This window comes from Podarcis cretensis (genome assembly GCF_951804945.1).
Source record: "Podarcis cretensis genome assembly, chromosome: 1".
In the NCBI taxonomy this organism is placed as follows: Eukaryota; Metazoa; Chordata; class Lepidosauria; order Squamata; family Lacertidae; genus Podarcis; species Podarcis cretensis.
Genome location: NC_137170.1, coordinates 67,232,716 through 67,255,485, shown reverse-complemented (window position 1 = coordinate 67,255,485; position 22,770 = coordinate 67,232,716). Strand labels below are relative to the sequence as shown.

At 40.5% G+C, this 22,770-nt stretch overlaps 1 protein-coding gene across 1 annotated transcript in view; it reads left to right on the top strand.

Annotated features, from left to right (window-relative positions):
- Nucleotides 1-9,148: 9,148 nt before the first annotated feature.
- CSTF3 (cleavage stimulation factor subunit 3) overlaps nucleotides 9,149-22,770 on the top strand; it is a 57,153-nt gene continuing 43,531 nt past the window's right edge. The window contains exons 1-3 of the mRNA XM_079967052.1: nucleotides 9,149-9,472; nucleotides 17,789-17,890; nucleotides 18,016-18,111. Of these exons, the coding sequence (XP_079823178.1) occupies nucleotides 9,443-9,472; nucleotides 17,789-17,890; nucleotides 18,016-18,111 (228 nt within the window). The 5' untranslated portion in view covers nucleotides 9,149-9,442. The remainder of the gene's footprint in view (nucleotides 9,473-17,788; nucleotides 17,891-18,015; nucleotides 18,112-22,770) is intronic.

Genomic DNA, 22,770 nt, shown 5'->3' with positions numbered 1-22,770 from the left:
AATTCGCCTATTTTTTTTTCTTTTTAATAGCAGCAATGACAAATTTTAGCGTTAATAATAATTTAAATTCTCAGCTTTATATATCGACACAACCTATCTAATAACCTTTGCTTGTCCAGCTCCACCACTCCAAAGATCTCATGCTCTTTTATGCAGCTCTACCCTTTCTCCTTTGCCCTTTCTCCTTCATATTCCTGGGACTGCCCTACTAGAATGTTGCTGTGAGAACTTATCCCATACTACCTTCAAATCCCACTTCAACATTTGCCTTTTCTAGGAAGCCATTAGAGCGACCTTTTAGTTCCACTACAAAAAAGCTGAAGTACGTGTATAAGAAATAATTATGTATTTTCCCCATTGACTCCTGCTTCTGTTTCCCTTCCTCTGTTGTTTTTCTTCTTTATTTTTAGATGGTAAAACACGTCCCTTGGGTAGGGATTTATCAAGCACCGTGTACGTAGATGGTGCTATATATAGCAACCCAGTGTTCTCCTTGGTGCATCTAACTAGCAGTCACTTCCATTACGGTAATCAGATCTAGGAACTCTGACCTTCGGATATACTAATTGCTATGCTATAAAAGTAATTAAACGGAAACAACAGGACAGTGCTGGAAACACCGGACAGTGTTAATGGGCACAGCGATATGTTCTGTTGCATCTGACCAAGCAACTATCTTTTTGCACTACGGGAAACGAAGACAAATAAATTCAACACACAATGTGCAACATGGAAGGTTGGAAAACCATCTGTGCTATGTGTAACTCTGTAACTAGTGCCCGAGATTGTTTTTCTTCTTCCTCCTAATCCTTTTTCCTTTTGTGTGAGGCCCTTTTGATTGTAAGTCTGAGGACAGGAACTATCTTATTCATAATATTTGTATGCCATTCTGGCAGTCGTCTTTTGGCCATAGAGTGGAGTGAAAATATTTCATATAAATGAATTGTGAGACAGTGGAGTCATGAACTTAGCTCTCTCATCTGCACTCCCAGTATGTGTTTCACTTTGCAGGTATCCAGGACACAGGTACCCCATTTCATTTTCTCTCCACCAGAGCAAACAACAGCAAGAGCAGATAATTTTGAGTGGGGAAAAGGGTTAAGAAGCCCTCCTTCCAGCAACCCCTCCACTGGAAATCACAATTTAAGAGACAGCTTTCGGCTGCTTGTAATGTGCAGCTTGGCTCCAAAAAACTAAAAACTGCCTCATACTTATGCCCATTAGCATCATTTAAAAAGAAATACAAATAGTGGAAACCCATGTGACTTAGGTGGCTTGTGTATCTGCTCAGTGTGCTGTCCAGGTTCTAATCAATTTTTTAATTGATTGACATTATACTGAAAGATTTTCATTTATAAAGGAATAAACTGATAAATGAAGGAAGGAAGGAAGGAAGGAAGGAAGGAAGGAAGGAAGGTGGAAAACCACTGATGAGCAGCTTCATAGCCTCTGTTCTCAGAATTTTTATATTTAAACTAGACTTGGACCAGACAACCCTTCAAACAGAGGACGGCAAATCCTCTGTGAAATAGGGCATGTGGCCACTCTGGGGACTGATGCATAATAACTTATAATGTCTGTGGCCACCATGAAGAAAAGGGAAACTGTGGAACTGCCATATCACATGGGAAGTTATCTGAATGAAATGGTTCTTCATTCTCTTGCTGCTTTGGCAGTTAGGCTATGCCAGCGCAACCACATGAAAATTGTGTGTGTGTGTTTGTGTAGTGGTAGGGAGATGCATTGGATCAAGTGGCAGAATGACTTCAAAATGACTGTATGGCTGGGCATTCAATATTGCATCCAGTTGTTTTGTGGTGGTTGTGACAAAAACTCACACAAACTGCAATTTTGTACAGCACAGAATCATGTTCCTCACATCTAAAAGCCTGGTATTTTTTGCCTCGCCAACAAGTGGGTCTATAAGAGAGTATTTCATTAGTTTCCTTTCTAGAGCACTGCTGCCTATAAAGTGAGCAAGAGGATATTGAGAGCAATAAAAATTAAACGTATATTTGAAAAACCAAGCAATGAATCATCTGGAAAGACATGTAGGGCAAAAGGCACCTTAGACATCCCACTGTAAATAGCAACTCCAGTGGAGATTATAGAGCGGCATATCTTGTTTCAGTGTCATAAGCAGCTGTATACATGAATACATTCATGAGTTTATTATTTTTTAAAAGGAACCAGACTCAGTGACTGGGACATCCAGTTTTGTAATTTTGGAGAGGCCAGTCATACCCACATTATATCCCAGGGGTCAGGAGAAACGGATGATTTGTTCTAGCTTGCACTCTCTCATCAAGCTTTATAATTTGCCATGGACTCAGGTCAGAAATGCCTTGGCTGATGTGAGAGGCAAAGAGCTGAATATATTGGTTAGAAAAGGAGGGAAAGTCCCACGGCATTAGCAGGACACCTTGCACTGGCTTCCACTATTGCCACAATTTAGCTGAATCTGGCCCATTATTTTAAATTTGTTTGTGGAACCATGTGCAGACAAAAATATATTTATATTTCAGAACAAGGAGCTGCTTCAGGAATTGCTTCAAGTATGTAAGACAGGCATGGGGAACTTCCAGACTTGGGATCTAATCTGACCACAAGGCTTTTTCATCTGACTCTCAGCTCTCTCTCTAAGCCCTCACCCCTTTCCCCCAGGTCATGCCCCTCCTCCAACTGTCTCATTATGTTGTGAGCTGCCTATGCAGAAAGAGACCTCTTCTAGCATGGCCAGCTTGCTCTGTTTATTTTCTGTGTGCTGAGAAAGAAGCCCTCTCACTTTGTGAAGAACAGAAGAGCCCCTTCTCAATGTGCGTAAGCTGACGTCAGAAGAGGGTGTGTGGGTGTCTACATGATGCGAGTGTGTGTGAGGGAGAATAGGGGACATGTTTGTCTTGGCCCTGCCCTCTTTTGACATGCGCCCCCAGACCATTTCCCCCCAAGGGAATTTAGCTCTGGTGGGATGTGTGGGAGAGTTCTCCACCCCTGATTTCAGAGCACAGGGTTGTCTGATCACATATTTTCAACTCTCACAATGCTTTAAAGACTATTTTAAAATCACAGCGTTTTTTGACAACTAAAGCTGAAGATTTAGAGCCAGCCTTTTATATTTCCACAAGCATACCATGCAAGCCTTTTAGAAAAATTTAGATACACCCCTCTTGGCGAGACACAGCCCTCTTTGCACAGCTATGGTATGCAGCTTTTCTGAAAATGGCTAAATATAAGAAGAGAATGAAAGAAATTCAGCTAGCAAGATTTCAATGCAAATAGCCACTTGCTTTTACCCTAAATGTGAACAGGCACATTTAAAAATTAGCCAGTGACCTTCAGCAAAAGACATTTCATCCATCTCGTGGACTGCATTATATATAGATGCTTTGGTTTTAGTAGCACTGACAAATGCTCAGACTTAACTTTGTCTGCATCCAAGACCCAAAAGATTGTGGAATTAGTTGGCTCTGGAGAGTGTTACTTGGTGAAGGAAACTGACATTAAATACAAAAACAAAACAAAAAAAGCAATCATTCAACTAGTCCTTTGAAAAATGTTACAATAGCAACTCTGACTGACAGCTGGGAAAAAGGAGACAACAGCTGATCTGATCATGTAAGAGAATTCTGCTGGAACTGCCGCTTATTTATTTTGTTTATGAATCACTTCTCATAAAACATCCCAAAGTGATAATAATAAAACATAAACAATAAAAACATACATTAAAAACCATGTCAAGTCAAATACAGACGCAAACTAGGATAACCATTTTTAATTAAATGGCTTGCTGAAAAAGGAAGGTCTTCAATAGGTGCTGAAAATACAAGCTGGCAATAGACAGATATACACCATGAGGGAGTTCCAAAGGTACCAAGCTATAATGGGATTTGTATACTAGTATCAGCACCTTGAACTTAGCCCAGTAGCTAATTGGCAGCCAGTGCAATTGTTTTTAGCTGCCAGGGCTACCCAGCCATGATGATCCTGAACCCATTTATGCAATCCTATAAAGAGTCCCTTTTGAATTATGGTGCTGGAGGAGACTCTTGAGAGTCCCATGGACTGCAAGAAGATCAAACCTAGCCATTCTTAAGGAAATCAGCCCTGAGTGCTCACTAGAAGGACAGATCCTGAAGCTGAGGCTCCAATACTTTGGCCACCTCATGAGAAGAGAAGACTCCCTGGAAAAGACCCTGATGTTGGGAAAGATGAAGGGCACAAGGAGAAGGGAACGACAGAGGACGAGATGGTTGGATAGTGTTCTCGAAGCTACCAGCATGAGTTTGACTAAACTGCGGGAGGCAGTGGAAGACAGGAGTGCCTGCTGTGCTCTGGTCCATGGGGTCACGAAGAGTCGGACACGACTAAACGTCTAAAGAACAACAACATAAAGAGTCCCAGATAGGTGAAGTTAGGATTGCAGTCTTAGTTATTTAAGGCTGAATTCAACTACATAGATGTGCTAGCAGGATGCAAAACATACATCCAACACACATACACAACGTTTTGTTGAGTGCCCCAACTTGTTTTAACTAACAGGCAATAACAGATTTATCCCCTGTGAATCTGTCTAATCCTCTTTTGAATCCATCTAGGTAAGGAGTGATTACCACCTCTTGAGGCAAAGAATTCCATAAATTAGGCTGCAATCCTAGCCACACTTTCCTGGGAATAATCCCCATTGTATTCAGCTGACTCAAAGGGGACTGGGGTTAGTATTGTGCTGTTGCTTCTGTTCTCAGTTCCAGCTTCTCCACCCCCTGCAAAATTGTTTGAACCTCCATCCTGTTCCTCACACTTAGCTGCCCTAAAAAGCAAAAGAAAACCTCCAAACTCTGTAGCCTTTCCTCCATAAAGTACTGCAGGCCCTTGATAATTTCCATTGCCCTTTTCCAGCTTGGCAATATCCTTTTCGAGATATACCCAATATTCTGGGTATATGCCGTACGTAGGATCATCGGAGGCATAAAGCTGGCAGACAAAAAGTAGCCTCTTGAGCTCTGCAAACATTTGTGTAAAAAAAGCAAAACCCAACAACCACAACAACTTGCATTTCAAACTCCAGCTCGATTAGAGTGCATCTTATGATATTAGGAACTATTAAGAGCTGCCTACAAACAACGGAAAAAGTTGTTGCTTCCATGTCCAGTGAGGGAAAGCTTGCTGGATTTGTGTCAGTCTGCCATCTAGTGGAGCAGATCTAGTACAACGCCTGCAGGATGATCTAAAACCAACAGCCTGTGGAGAGCCAAGAATTCACTTATGTTGAGTCTCTTAAAAGTCCCCCAGACTTGTCACTTTATATTGAAGCTTGCTCCAGTTTTGACTCCATACTTAGTTTTCCCATCTCATAGGTGGCCTTAGATTAGTAGCATAGCATGAGCACCTATGACTCCAACAGTCCCTCGTTCCTCACACGTTGGTATGCTTGTCCCACTTCTCCAAATGGGGATACATTTCAGGGGTGCAGTTACTCCCCGGGTCTGGTTTCCTCTGGAAGGACATCACTGGAGGCTTTATTGCCATTTTGTAACATTTGCAGTCATTTACTACTTGAGCATAGATGAGGTACAATGCCCCACAAAATTAACTAAGCCCAATAGCACATTCCGATCCCTCCAAATCCCAGCAAATGTCCTTTTCTCAGGAAAAGGCTGTGAATGAGTCATTCCACCTGCCCTGTGGAATGCCCTCCCATCAGATGCCAAGGAAATAAACAACTATCTGACTTTTAAGAAGACATCTTAAGTTTCAGGAAAGTTTCTTATGTTTGATGTTGTATTGTGTTTTAGTTTGTTGGAAGCCACCCAGACTAATCCAGTCAGATTGGCAATAAATAAAGAAATATATAAATAAAAAATCCTTAGCCGGGCAGGGAAGATAAGAGATATTCCCCTTCGCAGAGCAGACTCGGACAATTGTTAGCCTATCTACTGAAGCCATTGACTTACAGTAATATATTTTCCCAGAAGAATTTATTTTTACTGATTTTTAGGTAACAGAAGAAAACAGAACTGTTCAGACAATTGCCAATCCAGAATCAAGTCCAACAAACTTTTGTGTCTTTTATACAAAAATAGTCATTCCTTAATTGTCTGTGGGTTCTAGGAGGGCAAAAGCAGCCTAATCCTCCTATCTGAAAGAAGTAAGGTGGTTGACAACTTTGCCAGAACCACTAAAGTCCAAGGTAATTAATTGATTAAGTTTGTTTTCTGAAACAACACAAAAACTGAAACAAAGTCTTCTTATAAAATTTTCACATCTCTGAATTTTACAATGCAGTTCACCAAACAAGTAAGATGTACAAAAATACATGTAATGAAGTTAAATGTGTGTAAAAATAACATACAAAAATGCTTTTTGATAGTGATAATTGCTTTCCAAAGATGTGTGTGTATTAAGCAAAACGGCATTAGAAATGTTTGTATATGTCCTGTCATGGACATAATAAAAAAATATGTTTGTATAAGCAGATATTGGCACTCAATTGCTAATGAATTTTAATTATTTAAAAAACAAGAACAAATAATAAATGATATGGAATTGTGGGGAACTAAGCTTATGATTGTAAAAATGAGACTCTGTGAGAAACCGAAATTGACAGATTCATCCCTCCCTACTTAGAAGCCCCTCCCTATTACAACACTCAAAGAACATTCGGCCCAACCACCGGTCATATAGGAATATGCTTGAGATGAAAGCTTGGTGTTTTCCACTTTGTTATTTATTGCTATTCTGCTCTTCATTGTTTTTGTTTTTTAAAAAAGCACTTCTAGAGCGAGTAATGATAAAATATAAATAAATGGCATACATATTAACATAAAACAACATGAATATTTAGGCAGATAAATTACAACCTCTCCCTGCACCACCATCTAATTTAAACCTTACACTTCAGCTAAAGCCTGGGTGAATAATCAAGCTTTTGCCTTATACCAAAAGCTCAGTGTTGGTGCCAATCACATTTCAGATAGTTTAAATGTACCACACACCTATCCTGGCACAGATTGAGAACTGCATGGACGCAGAAGGGTGAAAGATGTACAGTCCTGTATTCAGAAAACCATGCAGTGCCAGCAGTTACATTTCAGGTAATCCTAAGTATTACTCAAGCATTATAAGTCTTACAACAAAAGAAATATTGAATGCAGACTTCCAGTCCTCTGTATTTGTCCTTTAGGATTCTCCCCAAGGTATCCCCTTCTCTCACCAGGTCATGACCTCATAGGGCCTGCTCAGCATCCCTCTTGAATGCTTTTGCCTTCCTGGATGGAATGTGTCTTTGAACCGAGCTCCAGTCTAGAAATTGGAAACACAAAATTTCTATGTGCAGGCACACGTGCGCGCGCGCACACACACACACACACCTGTCACCATCACGTACACATCTATTCTGGGATGGAGTTTCAATACTGTTACGGCAAAATCTGGGTGCAAGGCTGCTCTGCCACCCAGCTCATCGGACTAAGTCCGTGGGTCCCTGCGGAGGAAAATGAGCTCAGCCGGAGACAGGAGCAAACAGCAGAAGATCCAAGTTTATTGCGCAACAGGTTCAAGGCGAGATTGAACAGTGAGAAAGGGGTGACATGAGTTTTTGAAACTCCCTCCATGTCCCAGAATACAGTGCAAAACACGTCATGAATACATTAAAGAGAGGTTTGGTTACACAGATTACATCATAAATATATTAAAGGGAGGTTGGGTTACACAGATTAACATATGGAGGAGGGAGGGGGGAATATGCAGAGCTGGAGATATGCACAGATAAACACTTCCTGGGGATGAGAAAACAATGGTCCCAAATATGCATAGTCTGGCACCTGACATTGCCTGGAGGAAAGGCTGATCAGAGCGATTGACAGGATTAGGGTCTTAACACCTTGCTTGAGGGATTATGCTGGACGGGGGAGGTGTGATGGAGTCCTAGAGAAATTGAGCAAACTGGCACGTTGATTTTCTATGAATTTTATAGATTTTAGTCCCTTTCGACATTGACAATTGGAAATAAATTGATATATTGTAGTGAAGAAGAAGGTGAAGAAGACATGCCCCCCCCCCTTCCGTATCAAATACCCTGAAACTAGCGGTGTTTGCAAACGTGGCGTGTGGGGGATTCTTAGTCTACTTGTTATGTAGTGAAGTTTCACCCTGGGCCAGCAGGGGGATACTGTATATAGTTTTCACTCAGGTCTGTAGATAGTTTTCCCTCAGGTCCACGTCAGTTATTTTAGGCGGGAACTCGGGGCTGTTGTTGTTACAATGTTGACAGCCGGCTGCCTATAAAAGCAGGCCGGCTGAGCTGTTTGCAGGCAGTTCTATTCCAGCTTACAAAAATAAAGAGCTACTTGGAGAAATCGCTGTGTCGTCTGCTATGTCCACCCACAACTTAACACTACTCATTGTAAAGCACTGGAATTCCCGGCGTCCAGGTCTACCCATTAAGCAAGCGAGCGGGGGTGAGAAGAAGAGATATGCTTGGCAAAGGAGCAAGGCTCCCAATTGGTTGAGACTGTGAGAACAGACTGAATTGGCGACTGAGAAAACGGACTGCAAGCTCAGTTCCATTCGGTCAAAGCCAACTCCTGCGCTCAGCGTGCTTTTAACTAAGTCCATGCCTATCGTACCAGGCTCCGGCTTGGGGGCCCCTAAAAAAAAAAGAAGAGGAGCAACATGGGCGTGGCTGCCCCATAAATAAAAACACATAGCAAACTGAGGTTCTGCCCCCCCAAAAAAGAATCCTGGCTACGCCCATGAGGAGGAAGAAGGGCGCAGACCACGCCAGCCTACCACCTCTCGCAGGTACTACATGGCAAGTGTGGAAAACCTTTGGCCAGATGATGAACTACACCTTCCATCAACGCGGGCCGTTGGCCACGCTTCCCGGGGCTGATGGGAGTTGTAGTTCAACAACATCCGGCTCCCCTCCGCCTACGGTATGCCGAGGCGTCAAATAGCGCCAGCGGCTTCCTTCCCCCATGATTAACCATCCTTTCAACTTGTGGGCGTTTTCCTTGCTGCCCCCCTTTTTTTTTCGCCTTCGTTCCCAGCATCCTCTTCGCTCAAGTTCTGGTCTGTTTGTTGGCTTAACCCTTCGCGCGCCGCTGTCCCCCGCCCCCTTTATCATACTGTGCCGCGAATTCCTTCCTTCCTTCCTTTTCCCAGCAGCCCTTGCGCCATCGCGCTTTCCCGGTTGGCCCCGCCTCCACCCTTTACTGAGGAAGACTAGAGTTGTGGGGCGGTTGGGCCGCCATTTTGTTCCTCGGAACTAGGCAGGAGCGGCACGCAGGGGGCAATTTGGTGGGCTGCCTGGCCGGCCGGCTAGCTTGCTAGGTGTGCGGGGGTTTGGGGAGGGGGAGGAGGAAAGAGGCGTGGGTCAAGTGCACACATTAAATACCCGAGGCCGCTTCTTCCCACCCCCTTCGGGGGCCTGTTTTAGCCTGCCATGTCTGGAGAAGCTCCCGCCGGCGACCAGGTGAGCGACCAGGGCCCTCCCGAGCTGAGCCAGTCTCACTTGGCGGGGGAGTTGTTTCGAGGGCGGGGGGAATAGGGTTGGGCCTGGTAGGACGACCGAGGCCTGGAAGAGGTGAAAATGGCGATTTTCAGAGTGGTGCGGGGTCGGGCCTGTGTAACGTGCGCGCCTTTGTGCTGCGGCCTCTTCTCAGTTTTCAGCCCTGCTCCCCCAGTTCGTAGAGCCTGTTGAGTTTCAGAATTTAATATTTTCCCATCTTCCAACTCGCCCCAGTGATTTCTCCCCATTCAACTCAGTAGCTGGCTGGAACCATGACCGAAAATGCTTGTTTAGAACCCAGCCCTTTCGAGATCCCTGTGCCCGGTAAGGGTATTTAAGATTGATATTAATCCTAGTATTAAGGCCTTAATTTAAAGCTGATCCAGTGCGCACTTAGTCGGGAGCAAGCTCCGCTTTGTTCAGCGGCCCTTACGAGAATGTGTATAGCGTTGAGGCCTTAATGTATTTTCCCTCGTGGACTTAATTGCTCGGACGCTGAGGGGGCGTCTTTCCATTCAAATTTCCACGTGTGAGATAATAGGCGAAGGCTTACAACTTTCTAGAAGAACGCAGGAAAGCGTTATTTAATGCACTGCGGTTTCATGAAGATGGGTTTAAAGGTTTGTACAGGTTTTGTTTCAGCAAAAAACTGTTGAGTTCTATGTACCCGATTTTGTGTATTCAAAGTAAAGTGGGTGTGGATGTGCTCAAAAGTTGAATGAAACTGCTTTAAAATTTATTTTTAATAAAAGAGTTTAATATTACAGAAATATTATATTATGGTGTGCTTTGTGAAAGACACTACTTTTGTGTGTGGGGGGGGTACCTTTAAGGTTATAATTGTATCCAAGGTAGACATATACTGAAGGCACTAGCCAGAATCCAAACATCACATGCACTGAAGTTGTGAGGCCAGTTTGTGTTTCTTAAAACAGAAGCCGCCTCCCAACTGTGTGGCAAATTACTGTTGAGGTTAGAAACATAATATACGATATAAAACAAATAGAACACAGCTTTTCAAGTGAAGGAGGTTCCACAAGCCCTTTAGCTTATTTTTATTTATTTGGTATTCACATTAAATTTGCAGAACACAAAAAAAAACATAACTCTGCTTTTAAAGTTAGGATTGCAGTTAATAATTCCTTCAATACATTTTAAATAACATATGCCACTGGTTTCTGTGGAACCAAGTGGATGCCAAGGATTGCTTCCTGTTGGATTTATTTCTGGTGATCAGATATAAAAGTTTTGTATGTGCATATGGATAGTCCTTCCTGAATGCTTCCTTTTTCGTCAGCTGGGGAAAAATTAAATCTTTCTCCACCAACTATTCTGCCTGTGAAATTTTGCTTATGTTCCTTCTTGTTAGTAGTGCTCTTTGGTTGGGTTTGGGTACATCAAGGTAAAGGGATGCGGGTGGCGCTGTGGGTAAAAGCCTCAGCGCCTAGGGCTTGCCGATCGAAAGGTCGGCGGTTCGAATCCCCGCGGCGGGGTGCGCTCTCGTTGCTCGGTCCCAGCGCCTGCCAACCTAGCAGTTCGAAAGCACCTCCGGGTGCAAGTAGATAAATAGGGACCGCTTACTGGCGGGAAGGTAAATGGCGTTTCCGTGTGCGGCTCTGGCTCGCCAGAGCAGCGATGTCACGCTGGCCACGTGACCCGGAAGTGTCTCCGGACAGCGCTGGCCCTCGGCCTCTTGAGTGAGATGGGCGCACAACCCTAGAGTCTGTCAAGACTGGCCCGTACGGGCAGGAGTACCTTTACCTTTACCTTTTACATCAAGGTAATATTGGACATGGCAGGCTAAATTTCACTAACCAGTCTAGTCTCCTATAGGAGGAAGTAAATTATTTTGGCAGAGTGCATGAAACCAGGATGGTAGATGGTACTATAGTTTGCTTTGCTTCTGTGAAGGTGACAGAGTTTCTGGAGATGCATACCTGCTCTTATATAATACAAACATAAGAAGAACCCTCCTTCTGTTACTTGAAAGTCCATTGCATTTCCCACAGAACATACTGCCTACAAACTGGAAGGATGCAGTAGTCTGGATGAAGGATTGTTAAAGGGGGGGGGATTATCTTTTAAGCCCTCCGAACCTCATTTTATCCAACCTGCTGCCTCAGTATTACAAACTGAGAACTGAAGCTGGAGACATGGCTTAGACTCCTGTATATCCACTGCTGCAGCCTGGATAGCAGAAGGAGCTATGTTGGGATGTCTTCCTGTTGTGCAGTTATTTATTCCAGCCACAGGTTTTTTTTTTATTTCACTAGCATGGGAGGGGTAGGCCTCGTGACTAAGCAGGGGCAGGAGTGAAGTTGAGTATAACTTGAACATTCTCAAAACCAAGGAATAAATGTGTGCATACACCAAATATTGGAGCACACTGTTGCTTTTGTTTTAAGAGACAGAAGTTGGAAGACAATTTCAAATCTTGTTGAAGTGTTCGCATAACACACCTACACACTGCAGCTGACACACGTAATTTTTCGTGACAGTTTGGAAAGCTCTGCTGTAAAAATACAGGCAAATGTTTAAAATCCATGGTCATAGTATCACAGGCTTGGGAAACTGAAGTGAAACGGTAGTTGCTAGCAAAACCTTTACATGGAAAAGGATTCCAAATGTCTTGGTTGTATTTCAGTTTAGGAAGAACAAAGTTAAGAATAATTATATGAAGATGCATGCCCTACTGAGTCCAGTGGAACTTCCTTGCTAATAAATGTGCAAATGATTTTAGTTTCTGCAGAATTTATAACAAAAAGGAGAACTTATCAGGCTGTCTGTCTCAGAACTTGCATGAGTGTGGAATCTGCTTAATATAAACATAAACACTACAGTTTTGTCTAATCCAAAACAATGTTCACCAGCCAAAAACTGTTTGTGTATGTTGGGTAGCATGTTTGCTACACAGGCCTCAGGCTCATAATCTCCATGGTAGGTCTGCCATAAATCAGTGCAATAAGGCAAACATGCACTGGTGTTCCAGACAGCATTGGTATTCTTAGCACTATATGTGGTTTCACATATCACTCTGGGTTGAACGGACCATTGAATTGAAAGTTCTCTATCTAGGCTTCCCCACCATCTATGGGCTCACATCAAGGGGCATGGCTCCTGACTTCAGACTCAATTCAGTCAGAGTGGATCACTCATGGGAATGCATGGGAGTTTGGGATGCATTCTAGAGTACAGTTCATGTAAGGCAGTGGCAATAGCCCACAGACCTCAATGTTAATTGAGTTTGCATCTTTGAGTATTGCCTGAATCCTCTGCAATGTGCATAGGTTCCTTGACAGACAATAAATGAGGAAAGACTTAGGTGAAGATTGCCACTCTGTAACTGAGTGGTTTTCAAACTTTTTAATATGGTCCCACAGGCAAGTGGAAGGAGTATTAGTATACATCACACTTTATCAGTGCTCTGCTCTCCTCCCTGCTTATGACCAGTTCAACAGCACAACATCAGAGGAAAGAAGGAAGGCGGTAAATGGCTCATTCACTGGTTTTCACTGCCATCAAATAAATGTTGTTAATTGATCTTACAGCAAAGCACAGTCATTTTTTACCTCATTCATTCCCACATATATTTTAAGAATGGTAACACTCGACATAATTTTTGTCACCATTTTGCATTTTCATCAGCTGTAATACATTTATGACTTGTTTAAAACTCAATTCTTGAGCCTGTGTTTGAATACTATCCGTTCTCTCAACCCAGCAGCAACAGTTAACCAGTCAAGGAAGGTTTCATAATGTGCTTAGTTAAGGTAGATTAATGTAAGAACATGCTATTTGTACCATTTCCTTATTGTGTTGTTCCAGACAGCTAATTTCATCAGTCCCAGTATGTGCTGCTCCCATTTCTAAGGAAATGGAGAATTGCATAAAATATCTGAAGCTCAGAAATTACACAAGAAGTTTTATGACTGCATCTTTTTGTTAACTGTATAACTGTCCCTTCTCTACTATATCTTGAATCAGTTGGTTCATTGAAGCTTCATATTTCAAACACACCCACTTCTACTTCTCACATATTCCCCAGTATGGAAAATGTCTGTGGTTGCTTAACCTTGTTCTATTTTACTACAGTGTTCATTAACCAGGACGATAGACAGGGAGCTGTCTTTCTTGACTGAGAAGAAAGACCAATACAGTAGTGAATGTCCAAGTAGTTTTGCTGTCCTGTAGAATGAATACAAAGGCAGTCCTCCAGCCACACATGTATTGCAATGGGAGGCAGCAGTGTGCAGCTGAGATTGAGAACTCATATCTGTTGATCGCTTTCTTAGGCTTGGAAGGGCAGATAGAGATTTGTTCTTTCATAATAAGAAGTAGCTTACCGCACCTCTTTCAGTGAGATTCTTTTGCTTCATGCTATTCACACTTAAATTATCATAGGGTTGATTGATTTAAATTGTAAAAAAGACCAATTTAAATCATAGATGTAAATTGTTTCTCATTTTTGGTATTCATATATTTCCTGTGCAATCATGCATGTTTACTGAATGCTGCAACCATTAAAATGCATTGATTTGTTCTTAGCTTTCTAGGTGCCAGTTAAAGATGGTAGTTCCTAGGGAAAGGTGATAGAAAGTAAATGCTCATGTTCGATAAAGAATAAATATTCATAACTAAAGAACTGAAAAAAATGCAAACTGAAATAGTGGGAGGCATAATATAGATACAATAGCATGTAGTGGATGATTAAGTTGGGATTCATTATGACAACTCTTGAATTCTAGTACACATAACAACTTGCTATACTGGGTCCATTAGGAAATCCACAGTTATAAATATACAGTACTTTTAATATAATACAACACTATTAATCTGTTGTTGTTATTATTATAATCTATCTATCCTCAGTGGACCCCTCCCAGTGCTTTATCTTTTATTCATTTTTAAGGACCTTGAATTTTGTTTTTGATAGTTGGTCATGATTCAGTTTTCAGAGTAAGTGTAGACATATGGGTGTTAAATTTCTTTTTAGGCAGGTTATTATTTTTTTAAGCCGCATGTTACAAATAACGTTTAATTAGAATTATTTTAACCACCCTGCACTGTTCAGCTCCACATATCACATGCCTCTCCCCATGAAGTTTGTTATGCCTGTCATCTTTTTTTCTTTCTTACTACAAATCTGAAAATGAAATGCAGGTTCCCTAGTCAGAGAGTGCTGTAATAAGGATTGCATGTTAGATCATGCGTTTTCATTTGTAGCCCATAGGCATGTGAATATAGGAGAGGCCCTGCTTGTAGTCCCACCCTTGACATTACTGCCACTTTCTGTAACAGCTGTATGGTGTCTGTTTGTAGAGGAATTTCAGTGTGAAAGTACCTTATTTTGTGGCTCTGCACAATTGGGATACCCACACAATTATCAGTTTACTGTAACGTACTCCAGGTTGGACTGAAAATGGTTTGAAAGCTGCAACTGGTTCAGACCATTGCTGCCACAGTTTTGACTAGTTCAGCCAAGTAGAACAATATAACGCCAGTCTGCCCTGGCTGCCTATATGCCACCAAGCCCTATTCAAGGTGGTTGTGTTATTTGTTCTGGATGGCAGCTAGTGTTGTGCCAATAGACCTCTGCTCAGACAACAGGGCTTCACTTTCCATTGCTGTTCTGTTCAGCCACAGACAGCATTGGGTAACAAACCTTTCCCTTCAACTTGAAGGTTCCCAAGGCAGCTGCAACATTTCATCCTGCCTGGGCTGCAAGATCTACTGGAGATGCCCTTGCTATTCCATGTAGAGTTCTATGGGAGAGGGCCTTTAGAATGAATGCCCTGCCACAAAATTGCAATTGACACCAACTCTGCTTTGTTTTAGATGCTAATTAATACTTTTTTATCCAGGGCTTTGTTAGTGAAGGTGAGTTTAGTGGTGTATTGTGGCAGGAACAGATAAAGTATTACATGCTGTAAATTTAAATTTATTGTTATTTTGTTTAACTTAATGGTTGTCACTGCATGTGTTAGGGATATAATAATAGTTAACAATATAATAAATCTAATTAATAAATGAATACTGTTAGAAATCTTAGCCATAGGACTGTTTGAGCTTATGTGAATGAGTCCATATTGATTTTTTGTAGCTGAGTCTCATAAGCTCAGTTCATTGTGACATTGGGATTCTGTTTTATGCCAAAGTTGCATTTACCTTCATTACCTCTGCTGAAGTCAAGTCAGACTGGTTGTTGTAGTAGTTACTATTTTGCAAAGATACCTTTATATAGAATGAGAGAAAACATACAAAAGAATAGATACACTGTACATTAACCACTGTACATTAACAACTGTACATTAACCTGGCGTGCTCTGGTCCATGGGGTCACGAAGAGTCGGACACGACTAAACAACAACAACATTAACCACTCATGAATTGCATGAGTAAACAACGTAGACCCCATATTTTTGCAGAAATCAATAAATTTAATAAACTGATTATTTCAAGTTTAAGGGTGGTGGTGTTAATTTTTTTAAAAAAGTAAAGTATTAAGTCCCGTTCATGGATTTCTCTACCTGTTCGAATGCTCTACCTGTTCGAACATCCTCGTATAATGTTCTGCTGAATAAAAGCTAAAAGCCAGAGGACTAAGTCATGACACAGCCCTGCAAACCAACTATGCTCATACTTACATTATTCTTCTTAGTAGTTTTGCTCATTTGAACCCTTTTGCTTTGAATGGAATGGAATGTGAAAAAGTGGGAGTTGGGAGAAGGCAAGAAGAGCCTGCTAGATTAAGCCAATGGCAGCCCATGATTCTTTTGCTCTCATCTTTTGAGAAAAGGTACTGCCATGTTTTGTAATCCTGGAGACACAGCCTTGTGTTGATTTTATTGCTTTTGAGCAGCTCTTTGTATTTTAGGTAAATAATAATGATGATGGGAAGCTGTCAACTACCTCATAGATACTGGCCTGCAAGACTGCAGTCCTCTAATACACAATGTAAGATAAATAGGCTCAACTAGAATGTTAGTTTTTCCTTCTTGTGTAGCTCAGCCTTAAGGTTATACTGCATCCACAGTTGCTAGCATTCTTGAGTGTTGCCAAATCTTAGTGCTACTTGATGTATCAGTATACTGCACCCTTTCCAAAGTTAGATTCAACTCAGTCTTTAACTGTCAGTATTAGTTTTTCAAAATTCCATATATAGCTAGACAACTATAAATATGCAAAGGTTTGGAGTCTTCCCAAATGACTGAACCTGGCACTTACGTACTGTATAACAGCTGGTGTAGACAAACTCTTCTACTTGCTTCATATTTTAGATTATAAAATAAAATACTAATTTCAAAAAATATCTAGGCATACGAAGAAGGAAGCTTTCTTATTGGTTTAATATGGGTTGCTTGTGTGTAGTATCTGAAGTGTTGCATTTTTTTTTTTTTTAGTTACACAGTAATGGGCTGCATTCTTTAAAAGAACGGGGAGTTATTACTACAACTAATAAGTCCCGTGTCTTCAAACTTACCTTCTGTCATAGCTTATTCAGAAGATCCTAGATTCATGGGATTGGGAGGAAGTCCAGTCCAGTCACCTTACGCAAGCTCTTTGAAATCAGAATTTATTTATTTGATGATAATTTGTTACTTTATTTATAAGAAGAGCACTCTTAAATCTTTGGAATCCAGTGTCAGGGTGAAAATCTATTGTTATCCTAAATTATTTTGAGGCTATAGAAGGAATTACTGTACCATTAAGAGAGTACTGCCAGGCAGCAAGATGGGCAACAGCTTTATGTAAAGCAGAAAATAATAAAATAGTGTAGAATTGCAGATATTTCATTTAAATTGTATTTTTATTTGTCTTCTTCCTCCTTTCCTCCTCAGTTTGCATTGTAGACCAACAGTTTAAAACGTTTGTTAAAATAATTTTTAACCAGTGATACTCTGTTTTTTTTGTTGTTCGGGAGAAGGGAAGGAGCTATTCAAATGTTTTGTATTCCAAGACTGAATCAAACATGCATGTATTATTCTTGGTTCTAATGCAGAAGACTGGTCATGCTTATTACAATAACCTTCAATTTACTCTGTTATTTTAAACCTAACATTTTGAGCCATTTTTTAGATTGCAATGGAGAGCTTTTCTGTGGACTTGAAGTGTGATTCTTGTGCATACTCATCAAAGTACTACTGTGGAAAAACTTGTAGGGTGGCATATATTAATCTAATGATTGCTATGGATATGTGAACATTGATATAGCTAGCAGATGGCATTGATTTTATTAACCTGTTTATATACCCTTTTAACCAACTACTTTGTGTTTTCTAGGCTGCTGAATATGTCCCAGAAAAAGTAAAGAAAGCTGAAAAGAAACTAGAAGAGAATCCATATGACCTTGACGCTTGGAGCATTCTCATTCGAGAGGCACAGGTTTAGTGACATAGGATTACATTTCCTTATCAATGGGTCCACTCACAGTGATTGGTTCTAAAGTAAATGTCAGTACATTTTTACATTATAAATATTGTAAATATTTATTGGTTTTCAATTTTTAGAATCAACCTATAGACAAAGCACGGAAGACCTATGAACGCCTTGTTGCCCAGTTCCCAAGTTCTGGCAGATTCTGGAAACTGTACATTGAAGCTGAGGTTAATATTTTCATTTTCTTTCTTAAACATATAATAGGAATTTAAGTTGGCACTGAAACATAACTTGTTAGGCACATACACAAACTCAGGTAAAGGAGGGATTGAGCATTTCTTAATTCTGTACAACAGATGAAAGGGGGTAATTAAAATTATTTCTAAATATTTGGGTCTCTCTATGATCTGATGATTGTTGCATTATGGACTTGCAACAACATTAAAACCGTTTCAATGGTATTGGAGTGCTTTAGCCTTTTATTTACTTGTCGTGTCAATTTATTGCCTCCTGTGTCATTTATTTAGGGCTCCTTTTTCCCCATAAAAATTAACAAATGGCTTTGTGATTTGTTGGGCTCTAACATTTTTATTATTATTCCTAGGCTGTTTCAGTTTTTGAAATGTTTGCTAGAAGGGGGTTGGAAATGCATATTTTTATTTGAAAATCACTGAATGCGGTAAAACATAAATGTGAATTATGCAAGTCACATTTTCAAGTACCTGTCTAACAAAATATTTCATAACCAAAATGAATAAGCTTTTTATCCTGCTCTGTTAAAAGTGCAAAGGATGAGCTGAAATTATGGATAGCATGCACTCAGAAAAACATCTTCATAATAATACTTTATATAAATATGACTTTCCCTGGCATGTGGAGATGCATGTCATAGGTTTTTAACATTATAATAACTATAGTATTTATGTTAAATTAGAGTAAACTTAAATCTTTATCTAAAATGGTAAGTAAACTAAGTTGTTAGGAGTTGTATGCGGCATATAATATTAGTAAGAGAGTCTCAAGTATATAACTATTGTAAGACTGCACAGACTATATGCAGTTGAATGTTAAGTGTGTTAAATGTTAAGAGATTAGTCTCTCAGACCTTAAGCACCCTCTCTGCTAATGCAGGTTCTCAAATGTAAGGCAGCCTTTTTAGAGATGTATTCTCTACACCCTGCCAGCAGCATGTGCTGATCCATACCAGAGGCAGTGGGAATATTGATCAGCCATACTGATGATTAGCTTCTTTTTTTATGTGTGCTGATTTATCCACAGGTAGCATCTGACATGTTTGTTCCACAGATGAAAGATCTGTCCCATGAATGCTACTCTCGTTTTTTCTGTTAACAGAGCAAAAAAGTTGAATGCCACGCTATTTTTCTTGTTTTTATGTGATGTGCTTGGTCATAGCTTTAGGCTGTGGACTTTCCCAGTTCTTCTACTTGTCTTCAGAAGGCTTGAAGAGCTGTTGGTTTGAGAACCCTTGAACCCTGGATTTAAAACTTCATTATAATAGCACACTTGCCTATGTGAATCCAGTAGGCAATATTGTCCTTTCTTAGTGGCCAGTACTCACACATTGTAAACTGTTAGACTTAACCGTGAAGGGCAAAAGTAGATAGGGATTCTGAGCATTGTCAAAGTCTTAATCTTCAGTAATACTATTATAATTTCTTCTGGAATCTTGGAACATTCCTCACCTCTCATCTCCTTGCACACTCCCTGCTCATTTTGTAAATTTGGTTTGACGTGTTGGGGGACAACCCTTCCCATCCACCCACCCTGGAACATTATTAGGAGTAGGCAAGGAGAGGACAAGGGAAGTTTTATTGTGCAGCTAAAAGTCCTTGCACTGGCAGAACTATTTAGTTGGATACTGCCCAACATTGGCAACCCTAGTTGTAGATAATAGTTTATGGTAGAATAAGCTGGAACATTCACCTTTAGCATTTGGACAATATCCAGGATCCTATGGCCTGATTGAACTACCAGGGCCTGTTAGCGGAAATCTGCATAGGGACTTCTGCTAGCAACCCAAGACTTTAACCCTCTCCTTCCCCAACGTGCCACACAACACCCTTCAAATTGGCTTGGGGTGTGTGTGTGAAAGATGCCCCGCCTCTGAATAGCAAACGGGAGGAGAAAAGAGATTGTTTCCTTGGGGAAGAAAAATGCTTCTACTGATAGAATGTTTTAAAATGCACAGCATTGAATTCCTCCCAGTGTGCCATCACTGTCTTCATATGCATTTCAGCTCTCTCCTTCCAATCCCCTGTGACCCCCCCCCCCAATCTCCCTTCAGTGGGCTGAATGCCTTTTAAAAGCAACACCCATGAGCAATGAGATGGGTAATTTGTATCAGAAAATTTTTAGTTTCCCTAGAGAGCATACTTGTTTTACTTGTATTTAGTAAATAAAGCTAAAACCTTTGAAACTCCCATGCTTCCTTAATATTATATTTGTAATTGGTACATTTCTACTAATGAATCCACAAAACAAAAAATTCTGTCCCATATCACTTCCCATGAGACTTGGGAGACTGGCAATGGAAAAGAAGACAGGACATTTTTTCATTCTTGGGTCCCTTTGGATGCTCAACCCATGGATACATGTCAGACGAAAGGTACACCCAATAATAATAAAATGTATATTCTGTCTTTTCTTCAGAGGGAAGGCTAGAAAGTACTCACTATGTTTGTACTTGAAAATAGGATTTATAACCTGTTGGTTTACGTAGTGGATTTTGACTTTACAAGTATTTTGTATGTCCCCAGTTTTCTTGAGCCATTAGTGCCGGCCTCCATATGAATTAAGGTTGTGGAAATCTTCTTTTGACTCCCATGCCTATGACTACAGAAGCATTGTCCAAGCCACTAAAGCATTGTCTTGTCCACTCACTCATAAGCATATAATTACAGAGCAAAACGATAGTTAAGTCTGACAAACTTCTTATCCACAAATATTACTTTGCCCTGGTCCTTTTACTGCCTTAGAATTATCATGGGTTACATGTTAATGAATTAGCATTTTAAAAGAAGTAATGGAATTTGTCAAATTTAGTTCATATGCAGATTGTAAATATCTTTAAATTTTAAGAATATAAGAAATATTGTGTGTCTTATTCTGCTGATTTCGCGCCTCTAACTCCCATACAGTTACTATCTTCCTGTTTATCTTCCTGTGTGACAGTAAGCTTTACTGCTTTTAATGAATCCTTTAAAAATGTCCTTAATCAGTTTTAATTTGAAAAACCCATAGGATATTTTTATTTCAGTAGTTGCCAAGCAAAAATCAGCAGATTTCTTGAGATACCTTTTGGCCCAATTACTTCGCTAGTCGCATTAAAAATGGTGATACCCAACAGTATGCAATTGACTTCATGCAGTAGGATATATCCTTCCTCTCCTCCACCTCAGGAGTGCTCCCCCACCCCCTTGTTGACCTCCAAATCTACTCCACAGGGTTAGTAGTCCCATTGCATAAGTGGAAGTTGATTCCACTGGCGAATGGTTCTTGCTGGATGTCACCATGTAAAGGACTGAATTTTGGGCACATTGTTTTCTGCTGTGCCAGTGACACTAGAAGGATTATGTTAAAAGTTATGCGATGTGTCAATTCCGAAATGAAAAATACACTCTGGGTTTATTTAGTCCTACCTATGTCACTCAGTGGTTATAAGTAGTATTAGGATGTAGGTAGGAAACAGGCACTGGCTTCGTCCCCTAAAGCTTTATATTACTACTCGTAGTATCATTTACTGTTGGAAAAAATGCTTTTAATATTCTGATTTTCCAACATTATGAAAAGAAATAATTAATTTATTTTAAGTCAACTCCAAAACATTGCACACAAACAAAATTTTTGTTTGTCATTCTGCCTTTGTCTTTTCAGGAAATAGGTACATGGCATTCCCTTTTCTGTCACTACTGCTTGATAGAGTTCTTCCTATGTGTATTTAACAGATTTTGCATCTATGAAAAGTTGTGTGTGTGAGTTGAGGAGTGATGATGCATTTGATTAGGAAGGAACATGAATATTGGGCTGTGCCAATTAAAAATTGGTTGTTTGACACCAAGGTAGTTAAAATGTGTTCCTGCATAACCAGGGATAGTTTGTGCCAGCTTGAAGGTAGATAGAGACTATAACTTTCAAGGCTACTGCTATGGGACAAATGAGATGGGAACATCTAGCTCCATCTGTGTCTATTGTTGTCCATGAAGCAGCATCGGCTAGGTATAGAGAGAATCCAGGACAGAGTTAGGCCATGGAAGATTCCTCTTCTTCCATCTTATCTTGTTTTGCCTGGATTGTGTCCCAGCAATGCTTACCTCGGTGCATTACCTGTTGCCTAGCAATCCTTTGCTTCTAAAATGTGGTAAGGTGTTTGTATTGCTCCTATACTCATTCAAACGTAAGAGTCTTTACTTCCACCTCTTCATCCAGAAAATACCCTTCCTTACAGTCTTTTTGTTGCCATATTTTATTCTCTTGCCACATCATCTTGCACATCATAGTGCAAGGTACAGATAAATTTTTATTGCAGCCTTATTTATCTTCATCCCATGTTTGATCATCCTTCTTTGTGGTTTCTTAACATTCACTCACCTGGATTCTGCATCTTCACAAAGCGAGGCATAATACTGTATTGGTTAGCTGATCAGTGTTCAAGATACTGTGTCAGAGAATAGATTGGAGGAAATAGAACAGGAGCCCAGATTATTCATCTGGTCTTTCTCAGTAGTGAGCATGTGGATGGTGCTGGGCTAGAAGACAGAATAAGTTTTGAATGCTAGTGAATCTGAAAATCTGAGCATCAGCTCTTATGAAAGCGCCATGCATATGGATACAATTATGCAGTAACATGCTTTTATAACGTACAAAGT